We start from the raw sequence: 12,462 nt of genomic DNA on the forward strand, positions 1-12,462 counted from the left end.
AGTTTAATTTCATTCAGCTGAACACAGATGACAAGTGTACACCAAAAATATTCTGATTAGTCCCTCATAAATTACATGAACAATTCAATATGTCCTGGGAAAAATACCACACTATCACACATAATTGTCATCCCGTAATCAGCTAGAACATCCTAAGCCTTCTGCTCCTCAGTTACTCCCCAGCTACATAGACATTTTTTATACAGTCATCAAGTCCTGCCTTTTTAAATTACCAAGTATTATCTCATTTCCATTACTGCAGTCTGTAGAAGCATCCAGCTCTGCAGTACAGTACGCAGTTGCTTTTTAAGATCGTCAAAGCATCTCAAAGTGTGTCTCATCATCAGTCCTTATTTTTCTGCCAAAACTACTCTTAAAGATATTAGGAAATATCAGCTTGAAGACTCGAGCAGTCTTCACCAACTTGAAACTTTAATTCCTGCTTGTGCCAGCTCACTACTCTTCCTACATTTACTTTATCGATCCCAATCATCTTGAACTAAGCTGCCTACAAGGTTTGATCAAAATGCTTTGTGAACGCCAAACAGATAAAGGCTACTGTATTCCTGTGTCTAGCGAAGCATAAGTATCATTAAAAGCTTTTTGAGGCCAGTCTGGTTTAATCCTAAAAGAAGTCTCCTAATATGATGTCACTTACAATTGATTTTCCATCTGTCAACATTGAATTTAGTTACATAGTATACAAGGAGTAAGAATTTTATGACTTGACTCTTTCTTTGACATTCCAAATTCTTCTACTGTTCACAGAGAAAATCAACATTACTTCTAAGATTTATTCCAAAAATTTCTAGATTCAAAGTCCTCCATTGTTCAAAAAAGCTTGCAATATTATAAACAACATGGCAGATTTATGTAATTGGCTCAACTTTTATTGTAAATTCACTGACTTAAATGTGTTACAAGTGCAAATTATCTTAAGAACAGTATTACACAGAAATCTTTTGTACAGGTGCATTACCTTAAGGGCTACATAACTTGTGAACATAGCATCAATAAAATAATTTGAGCAAAGGAATTTATTCAGTCTTGCTTTTGAAAGATTCACAAAGCTAGTACATGTTGACTGAATTCAGTTAAATATTTTTTCATACTAAACATCTTACCCTTCTTCAATTTGCGAACAGCTAACATACAATGGCTAGGAGATAAATCCCATATTCTTAAGGTTTTGTCATCACTTACAGTGGCACAAATAGGTAAATGAGGGTGAGTAGCTAGACCCCAAACTTCGCCCTCCATGTGACCCTGAAAAAAACACAATGAATCACATTACTTTGTATTTAAAACTGAAATACGGAATAATATATTTAAGTTAAAAAAAACCAACAGAGAGAACATATATATCTGTAGAGGATAAGAAATATCTAAATAGAAACAGAGAACACCTGAAAAAACCTCACCCTGCTGCTTACAGTAAAAGTGCAAATCATACTAATTAGTACTAGAGAAAAATTCTCGCTGAGAAGTAATCCTCACACATCTATGTCAATGACAGACAGTGGGATCGAGTGCACCCTCACCAGGTTTGCAGATGACACCAAGCTGAGAGGTGCAGTTGACACAGCTAAGGGACGGGATGTCATCCAGAGGGACCTGGACAAACTTGAGAAGTGGGCCCATGTTAACCTCATGCAAGGTCATGCACCTGGGTTGGGGTAACCCCCAATATCAATACAGGCTGGGGAACAAAGGGATTGAGAGCAGCCCTGCTGAGGAGGACTTGGGGGTACTGGTCAATGAAAAGCTGGACATGAGCCAACAAGGTACACTCACAGCCCAGAAAGCCAGCTGTATCCTGGGCTGCATCAAAAAGAAGCATGGCCAGCAGGTCAAGGGAGGTGATTCTGCCCCTCTACTCTGCTCTGGTGAGACCCAACCTGGAGCGCTGTGTCAAGCTCTGGAGTCCTCAGTACAGGAAAGACAGGAACCTGTCAGACCGGGTCCAGAGGAGGACACAAAAATGATCCGAGGGCTGGAGCACCTCTCCTACGAGACAGGCTGAGAGAGTTGGGGTTGTTCAGCCTGGGGAACAGAAGGCTGTGGGGAGACCTTATTGCAGCCTTTCAGTACCTAAAGGGGGCTTATAAGAAAGATGAGGACAAACTTCTTAGCAGGGCGTGTTGTGATAGGACAAGGGGTAAGAGTTTTAAACTAAAGGAGGGTAGGTTCAGACTAGATATAAGGTAGACATTTTTTGCAATGAGGGCGGTGGAGCACTGGCACAGATTGCCCAGAGAGATGGTAGATGGCCTGTCCCTGGAAACATCAAAGTCAGGTTGGACGGGGCTCTGAGCAACCTGATCTAGTTGAAGCTGTCCCTGCTTGTTGCAGGGGGGGTTTGGACTGGATGACCTTTAAAAGGTCCCTTCCAACCCAAACTATTCTATGATTCTGTGATCTAGATTTTTAATTTACCTTAGGTTCTAATGTATTCTTTAAAAAGTCTAGTTCTTTACATATTGCATTAGCCACTCAGAAGTGTGAGTTAAAGATCCACAGATTTTTATTTAAGTAAATCATATGATGATACGATGTAAGAAATCTGTTTTGTAGTCAGGCTTGAAGAAATGCAGCCTGTTTGGCGTGGCAAAGAAAACTGAAATGTTTTTTTACATAAATAAAAAAATTCTAAAAATAAACCTCAAGGAGACAACTTTTGAAAATAAGAAGAGTAATTAGTACTCAGATAAAGTTAATAAGGAATTTCGTGGAGGATCCACTGTTTCACGCACATTTTTTTCTTTTTTTTTAAACAGAAATATAATCTTGGCCTGTTTGAAAGGACAAACTTGTTGAACAATTTAGTACATGAAATTCTGTGATCTATTTTGCTCATTGAAGAGTCGTAACAGTCTAGCCTAGCATTAAAAAACAATCTACGAAGTGATAGTAATTCACTAACTTCACTAGTAATTAAAACGCTTGTTATTTCACAACAGTCTTTACCTGAAAAACAAAAGGGTGGTTGTGGTATGGAATATTTGACTGACATTTAACTTGTACCTGAACCAGCAGAGTTATTGGTCCACTTTTATCCACCTCCAATATTTCACCATTCTTCGTGCCCACTAAAATATGACCATGTCCTAAAGATATGGCACGTATAGAAGGATTATCTTCTAAGAGGAGACCTAGAACATTAAAATGTTAGAAGACAGAAGATTCTCAAGTATGCCTTAAAGAGGATTTTTCACACATATACACGTTACACTTTCACTGTAGAAAAAGATACTCAGTAGTAAACAAGAAAAACATATTCCTGCATGGAAGAACTTACATGTTTCGAATTACTTGGGAGTATTTAGCAATTACCCAACTGACACTAATCCTTCTTCTCAAGCGAGTATCTCTGAAGCTTAATCAAACTGACTTACTGGCATCTTAGTGCAAACACGTGCATGGGAAGTATCAACTATACACTATATTGATAGCATTTATGGTACCTTCAAATATAGCTTTTTATTAAACAGATATGAGAATGAGATACTGTAGCAGAATGTTTTAGTTAATGGGTGTTTCCATTAGTGATTTTTGAAAATTAAACCATATATATTAGAACACTTCAAATGTAATTTGAAGGCCGAGGGCCAGTGGGGAAGGCTATCCAGAATGTCAGGGAAAATTGTAAAATCAGCACTAAGATCAAGAAAAAAAATGGAAGAAATAGGGATAACAGGAATGACAATGGTATTAAATAATTTCAAAAGATGTATGCATTTACAGAAAATTAAGTCATAAAATGTACTAATACCTTGCAAAACTAACTACAATTCTGAATTCCATTCCTCCAGCAAAACAAAAAAGATCAGACAAGATACTTCATGATTAGAAATATTATAGGATTTTTGGTTACCACTTTAAAAAAAAAAATCACCTGCATGGTAAGAGACTCAAGGTTAAATCAATTAATTCAGGCATGTAATAAGGTAAATATTATCATCTGCACCCACCAAATGTGCACACAGACACTGCAAAACACCATTCCCTCCCAATGGAAAAGTAACTTATTTAGAATCAATAAAGCTTAAAAAAAATAATTTTTTTTAGTATTCATTGTGTCAAATGCAGATTTCCCTCTATTGGGGAAAGCAGTTCCACAGAAAAAAAAATTCTTAAAAAAGTTATTTTAAATAGAATAAAAAATAGGATGAAGTCCGTGTTACCTTTAGACCCAGGGGCCAAAGCAGCCCTTTTGATGGCATAGGTTTTGAGACAGCGTTCAAAGGTATCATCCCAGAGAGCTACTACCCCGTCCTTTCCTCCAGTGACAAATCCCTGGGCAGGAGGAGGAAATCACGAGTTATAGTCAATTATTATCTTTCCTTAATTTTCAGTGATTTCTGCCAATACTGCAAATGGATTATATACACAACACTGTAATGCACAGAACTACAGATCAGGAGCAACAACATGATTTAATTCTCCTCCTGACAAAAGCAGCACAGTTCTGTACAGTCCACGCACACAGGCTGGATCTAAAAGTTCTAACCAATAAGCTTCTACCATACTAAAAAAAATAATTCAAATAATTTAACTGACATACTGAAATGATTTTCATGATATTTAGCTTCAATATTCCTTTGGCATTTCATTTCATTACTCCAAGCCAAACAGTACCACTCAAAAATTTGATTAGTGCTTAATTTGTTCAAATATATGCATATTTGTGCCATTTTGTCTTCAAAAATGATTTACAGCTATTTAATGAAGCAACAGGTATACTTAATACTGAAATCATTAGTACCTTCCTTTGGAGACCTTAGTTCTTGCAATATGAATAACATGCTTTGTCCGAAGCTACTATACTGAAACTCAAATATTAGAAGGTGGACTAACTTGGTCTGACCTAGCAAAACACAAACATACACATAACTTCAAACATACAAGTAATCTAACTGGCACACCTGTTCACATTTAAGCACATGCTTAAAGACTTCCCTGAGTCAGAAAAAGTTGACAATCAGGAGAGAGTACTTAGCGATCTACAGATTGAATGCTCCTAACTAGTAGATTATAATTACAGCCCAAAATAGTAAGAATAAGATCATCTTCCTCTCTCACAAGCTCACATATTCCATTAAACTTATGAATGCTTAAATCAAAAAAATACTTCCACTTATTATAAGTTACTGTTATTTCTTTAGTAAGAGGTCATGAAAATTACTGAATACGATGTCACTGGACCACAAGGGTTTGAGAAACAGCATGCTACATAACAAGAAATACAGACATGCACAAAAGACTATTTTGAATCTGGACCTCACAAGGCTTTTCTATAATGGAAATAAAGACATGGATTCCTGAGTTTGGGAAAGGCCTAACTTAGAGTTTTTTGTCCAGACATCAAAAAACAATGAGCAGTTTATTTACTTTTTCCAATGCGTGCATGCTGAACACAGGACCATCATGTGCTTTGACAGTTTTTATGAGAAACACATCTCTCCAAATACACACATCCCCTGTGGAAGTTCCAGAGAACGCCATCTCTTCAGTCCAGCCATACACTGCACACATCATTGTATCGGTTCTTCCCAGTGCACCTATGCAGCCCTTTCTCCCAATTAGTCCTCCACCTGGTTCAAACCAAAAATAAGTCATCAGATATTTGCTTAGAATTATTTTCCAAAAACTATACCCAGAGCAACAAGTCCTTTTCTTCTGTTTCACCCATGCTCCCCAAAAAACTCAGCCTGAGAAGAGTTCTCACAAAATAAAATCTTTGTACTATTTGGCATCTTTCAAGGAAAAAAAAAAAAGGCAAACCCCGACCCCAACCCTTACTTTTAACTTACTACCTGAATCTGGATTTGAATATGTACATATACCCACATAGATACGCAAAGAGAAAGTCCATTTGTAAACTTGCATCTACACAAAAAACATCTACCACACAGTTCATAGAAATTCCCAATGAAATTAACAAGAACTTTCAATCTTGACGTCCCATCTTTTTCATGATATGTTTTCAGTGACAGGGTTTCTCATTTTATTTTTGAGGTTTGGTATGTTGGCCTCTGGATAATAGAAATGTTGCAGCTAGATAAATCTTTGAAATTCTTTAAAATACCATACCTAAAATAATTTGACTGGTATAATATGTAGTAACTTTTTCCTAGAAAGTCAGATTCATATTTTCACAACTCTCTCAGAATCTCCATATGGTGTAACACAGAAGCCTCTCAGAATCTGACTCATCATATTGTTCTCATGTTAGAGAGGCAAGGCCTCAGAACATCTCCACCATCACTTGGCACTGATGGAAATTTAGTCCAAAACATCTACTTGGCTCTCACTTGTCACACCAAGTGCACCTGCTTTAGTGCAGATTTCAGAGACTTGGCATTTTTTAAGGTGCACTGATACCCTGCTCCTCACATTAACACTACTAAGTGTGTTTCATGGTGACTGCTTTGCCAGTGTGCCATTGCAGTTTTGCACAGATGGGCTGTAGCATTAGAGAAATTAGATTCCTGCTGACTGAGCAATGCCAGAGAAGAGATGCATTTTAAACAATTTCATTTCTTTATTCAAAATCACTATCTCCAGGTTAAGATTTGTTTCTAAAGAATTTATAGTCATTCATTCAGTAAATATTCTGACACACTTTTGTCTTTCTATAGATAGCAAGCACAATTGTTAAAATTAATAATTTATATAGACTTCGACAGCTTGCTCTCAGGCAATCTTGATTAATTTCTGCTGCAGTCAGAACTGAGAAAACTAGTGTAATGTTTTTTTAGTCACAGAATTTTGTCTCCACATTAATCTTTATCAGGGACTCATGTGAGTTGATATGCACAAATTCTGCATGAATAGTTAGAACATTCTTAGCAGATAAGCTAGTGTTCTGTAGCACATATGTCTTTATATACATTTTGATGTTTGAAACAATTAAGTTCACACTAATATCAGGGAATGGATTTTTTACTCTTCAAAATTTTTCAAGCAGATAAAGCAGGCTGCTTTACCTTGGGTTTCAATTGTCAAGTTCAACAGAGGTACCTAAATGAACACGTCTCAAGTGGCACACGTATCCTCTTCAAGTACTTCTTCTGAATTTTTGTATGTGGATTTTTATAACCTTACATTTATTTATAGTTGTGACTCTTTATAACATATATGTTCTAAAGATCCTTCTTCCAAAAACTGTTCTATGATTTTAAAGCACTTCTGTAACATTTCCAGATGTGCTGTATTATTATTAAATATAGAAACAGACATTAGGAAATCCAGGGTCCTGTCTACTTGTGTAGCCCTAGCTCCATGGCAAACTGATTTTAAAAGGAATTCCCACTACTGCCACAATGCCAATTAACATTATTTCTACTAGGGCAAAGCTAACTTAGAGAGACATACAGAAAAAATGTTTGCCTTTCATGTATGAAACATACTATAAGAAATGCAATGTTTATATTTTAAGGAACAGAAAATGCTATAATCCTGAGAAGTTTTCTTACCTGCTCTACGCCAGAATTTCATGTGTTTAATTCCAACTGTAACCAATTTATCGGGCATATAAGGATTAATCTTAACAACAAAAATCTTATCTTTGCTTCCCCTGAAATGCAAAGCAAAATATTTTAAATAAAAACATAACTATTTATATTTTTACATAGGTTTTGGCATGGAGGGTTTTTTTGGCTAATGTCTACCATCTCTATCATGCAAACATTTACTTCCAAATCACTAAAAATAATTTATTATGAGGAGGAAGAAAGCTAAAGAGCTAACATACAGAGTCCTGTTCTATCTTCATTACACTTCAGTTTCCAAACAGGTGAGTAATTATGTTACTTCAGAAATCCACTAGGTGGCATTTTCTTTGCAAAAGAACGTATCACAGAATCACAGAATCTCAGGTTGGAAGGGACCTCAGGGATCATCTAGTTCAACCTTTCTAGGAAGAGCACAGTCTAGACAAGATGGCCCAGCACCCTATCCAGGCGACTCTTGAAGGTGTCCAACGTGGCCGAGTCAACCACTTCCCTGGGGAGATTATTCCAATGGTTGACTGTCCTCAATGTGAAAAATTTCCCTCTCGTGTCCAATCGGAATCTCCCCAAGAGCAACTTGTGTCCATTCCCCCTTGTCCTCTCCATGGGACTCTGTGTAAAAAGGGAGTCTCCATCTTCTTTGTAGCTGCCCCTTAAGTACTGGTTCATGGTGATGAGATCCCCTCTGAGCCTCCTTTTCTCAAGGCTGAACAAACCCAGCTCTCCCAGCCTATCCTCATGTGGCAGCTTCCCAGTCCTTGGATCATCTTGGTGGCCCTTCTCTGGGCCCCTTCCAGCCTGTCCACATCCTTTTTCTATTGCGGGGACCAGAACTGTACACAGTCCTCCAGGTGTGGCCTGACAAGCGCTGAGTAGAGTGGGATGATGACTTCTTTATCTCTGCTGGCGATGGCCTTTTTGATGCAGCCCAGCATCCTGTTGGCCTTCTTGGCCACAGCAGCACACTGTTCACTCATGTTGAGCTTCCTGTCCACCAGCACCCCCAGGTCCCTTTCCACAGAGCTGCTCTCCAGCCAGGTGGATCCCAGTCTGTGCTGCACTCCCGGATTATGTTTTACCAGGTGCATGGCCTTACACTTGTCCTTGTTGAACTTCATAATGTTCTTGCTGGCCCACTCTTCCAGCCTATCCAGATCTCCCTGCAGAGCAGCTGTCCCTTCTGGAGTGCCTACTTCCCCACTCAACTTGGTGTCATCAGCAAACTTCATCAGGCTACACTTGATGCCCTTATCCAGATGGCTTATAAAGATATTGAATAACATTGGGCCCAATATCGATCCCTGGGGGGCTCCACTAGTGACAGGCTGCCAGTTTGAGAAAGAGCTATTTACCACCACCCTTTGGGTGCGGCCTGTCAGCCAGTTCCCCACCCACTGCACAGACCCCTTGTCTAGGCCATAACGTGTCATTTTTTCCAGGAGGAGACTGTGGGGGACCATATCAAAGGCCTTGGAGAAGTCCAGATAGCATTAAGTTTAGGTATATGGCATTTAGACCTCTGACAGCTCATAATGAAACCTAGAGGTGTAAGGTTGTAAATGGTATTTAGAAGTCTCTTGTTTTGAAAATAAACTCCCATTCTCATCCACCTTTTAATTGATTCTTCTATTTTTCTTGTTACAATAAAACATATGCTGCTATATTAATTTTTAATGGAAATTTCAGTTGCTCCTAAAAACATTAAAACCTGTTGTGTGTTTTAGATATCTTACTATGCATCTATAAAACCAATGCTTTCCTTCAGTCATACAGTTTGAATAACAGCTTTCAACTATATTTGCTACCTACACAAGGAAAGCAAATGCTTATTAGTACGATTTTTTTCTTTAAAATGCCAAAGAGCCTCTAATCCCTAATTTTTTGCTCCCTGTTCAAGGGTGGCAATTATCTTTTACCTTCTGTCATTTCAGACTAGAAAATAAACTAGCTGCAAAAAGCATGAACCAGTTTCTTCCCAAACTCACACTGTAATCTTCAAGTATAGGCAATGATCTCAAAAACTCTATTCAACTCCTCTGAGTAGGTAAGAAGGAAAACACATCAGAAACTAAATCCAGTATAATCAAACTTTAAACAGTTTAAAAAAAAAAGTAGTAAGTGAGGTTGCCAGGTTCAGAGAGTAGGGGCACTTGGGGGGGGTGGGGAACCAGACCCAAAAAAACCTCAAACCACCAAACATAAAAAGCAAAAGGAAATACCCAAACTAGTATCTTCAGAGAAGCCAAGCTAACTGGGCTTCTGACAAATAACCGAAAAGGGAGTACTCTTTATCCACATCATCTATTCAGGATTTTCATTCCTCAGTGGATAAGAAACTCAAAGTGTGTTTAAAAAGAAAACGAGAGTAAATGCACTGAAGAGCAATAATGAACTTACTGGATAAAATGGAAGTTGATACTTTTCAAGTTGTATCTGCAGAGAATAATAAATGCTTTTCAAACCTACCTAAAACAATATTTAGAGCGTACATACTGAATCCAGACAGGGTGGGGGAAAACCCACTCACACTATTGCTCTGTTTAAAGCAACAGGTCCTGAGAAACAAAGGTTTCCAAAACATTACTTAGCATTAGAAATAAGATTATATCTTGTAGATCAAAACCCTAATTAATAAAAATGTATGAAATAACCTGCGTAGAATCAAAGAAACTTCCAAAATATTTAACCTTTGGAGGTTATTTAGTCTAACTTCCTATTCAAAACATAGCTAACTTCAAAGTTAGATCAGGCTGGTCAGGACTCAGAAAGGAAAAGGAAAGAACCTTGAAGAAGAGAACTGAGCAAAACAACTGCAAATTACTATCCCAAGACAGACATGACCTCTGATGAAAAAGATCTGAAAATCAGAGCATACATGAAATTATTTCAGAACACATCAAAAAAGTTTATGTTTATTCTTCTATGTCGTCTTTCTTCACCAGTTGAGCTGTCATTCTAATAATTCTTCTTGACTTTATCAGAGCTTCAGTATTTTCTTCCAAATAAAGTTTTAAGGCTGTGCTAAATGTTATCACTTACATAATTTAATTGATAGAAACTGCTCATTTATTAGAAAACTATTATTCTTTAACAAATATAGTTTGCTTACTGTAATGTGAGAGTAAATCTAGGTACAAGTTTTAAAACAAAGTTAAATTCCTACCTTACTGCTGAAAGCTTTTCTCCTTTCTTCCAATCCCAGAGTACAATAGTGTGATTGTCATCTATTCCAACAGAAGCTAATCGTTTCCCATCCGCTAGAAATATACATTTATGATTAAGAGAGTAGATAGATAACATTACATTGCAACAATAAGAAACCATATTAAAGAATATTATAACTTCACAAATATTATAAGAATGTACAAAAAACAGGTAAATAAAGATATGATGTGTGCTTAGAGGCATGTCTCTCATCTCTTTGCTTTTAAACTATATTAGCCAGTTGGATGGAGTTTAGGGCTTTTAAGTTGCTCTGTCTAAAAACTGCACTTAGATCCTCTGTATTAAATCCTTTGTTCAGCTAGTTGCTGACACAGTTGCACAAAAACCTTCATCACAGGCTGCACTGTGAGATCTTCCATTCACTCTGAAAATCTTTGTTCATTTCTAAACAGCAAAGCATTCACGCAATATCATGAAGTTTACAAAACTAAGTAATAGTGGGAAGTCTTTGAGAAGCTCTGACACATATATCCCACATTAATCTCCAAGAAAGAAGTTATTTGTGCTCATGTGTGATCAACAACTTTCTGACACGTATCCATGTCTGAAATCGCTATGCATCCATGCCAGAATTTGGGAAATGAGATTTTTGTCTTGAAAAAGGAGAACCAAAGAAAGGTAAGAAGCATCAAAGACCCCGAACTACTCATCTTTGTGATCACACGTCTTCACCATGAGGTTGGAAATCCTACCTAGTAAATCCAAACCATTAAAGAATGAATAGAAGCCAGTAGAGAAGAGGAAAATTAACTTTGGTACATGAATTCAATGTATGGAGTGCAAAAAATCTCAGAAGACTTAACTGATAGTCTCTTATGTTACTAAAAGGTGAAGAAAGAAGCTGGGTTTCTCCCCAGAACTCCGTAACTGGACTTTCTGAATTTATCAGTGTTGTACCCAACTGGCCTGCAGAACCTAAATTTAAAAAGTACACACCTGATCAATTTGCTCAAACATTGGCTTACACAGTTGTAACACCGGCGCAACACTCGAGATCTGTGCACCTGCCTCATAAAACCAAAAGAAATTCCAAAGTGATCAGCTCAGCTATTAAACGGCACAGAACCTGATCTCGCTCTTCCTGATGTGCAAGACTCCGCAGGAGCTCTTTTGAATGAATGATCATTTTAAGACAGCCTCTCTCATTTAACATTCATCACTGGAGAATATTTTTAATACAAAATCTTCAGTGTAAAGGAATTCCCAATTCCTCATTACAACTGATTAGCTTGTATTTTCATACAGAAAAGGAAAACTGTATATAAATAAATAAATAAATACTTATTACCTGAAAAATCAACAGCACAAACACCGTACTGGTGATAGCCCTTTAATACTGAGAGTGGTTTTACTGTTTCTGTATCCCAAATGTGTACTGAGGAATCTCGACCAACCTGAAAGTATACATATTTATTACCTTTTTTTTTCATTTCTCAGTTATCGCACACAGTAGTTTAGATGTATACTATTGGCAAATACTTTTAAAAGTATTTGAAAACATTTCGTGATAAAATTCTCTTGGTATTTCTTCTGTCTGGCTAGCAGTATATAATTCCTTCTTCTGCTTTACGAATACCACTACCTAGCTGGCTCTTTTTTCCCCTCCAGAGAACTTAGATGCATTAATCACAATTAAGTAGAATCCCCTTGGCAGAGCTGGGGCAGAAAAAAGTTCTTCATTGATTGCACTGTAGCATATTTATTCCATCAATTCTCTATTAAT

General features: G+C 37.3%; 1 protein-coding gene across 1 annotated transcript in view; it reads right to left on the minus strand.

Annotated features, from left to right (window-relative positions):
• EML5 (EMAP like 5) overlaps positions 1–12,462 on the minus strand; it is a 117,608-nt gene that overhangs the window by 49,274 nt on the left and 55,872 nt on the right. Inside the window, exons 15-21 of the mRNA XM_064460541.1 lie at positions 12,028–12,133; positions 10,678–10,771; positions 7,479–7,579; positions 5,392–5,594; positions 4,185–4,296; positions 3,025–3,152; positions 1,125–1,266 (exon numbers count right to left, since the gene is read on the minus strand). Coding sequence (XP_064316611.1) covers positions 1,125–1,266; positions 3,025–3,152; positions 4,185–4,296; positions 5,392–5,594; positions 7,479–7,579; positions 10,678–10,771; positions 12,028–12,133 — 886 coding nt within the window. The remainder of the gene's footprint in view (positions 1–1,124; positions 1,267–3,024; positions 3,153–4,184; positions 4,297–5,391; positions 5,595–7,478; positions 7,580–10,677; positions 10,772–12,027; positions 12,134–12,462) is intronic.

The sequence above is a fragment of the Phalacrocorax carbo genome, chromosome 9, assembly GCF_963921805.1.
Source record: "Phalacrocorax carbo chromosome 9, bPhaCar2.1, whole genome shotgun sequence".
NCBI classification, from domain to species: Eukaryota; Metazoa; Chordata; class Aves; order Suliformes; family Phalacrocoracidae; genus Phalacrocorax; species Phalacrocorax carbo.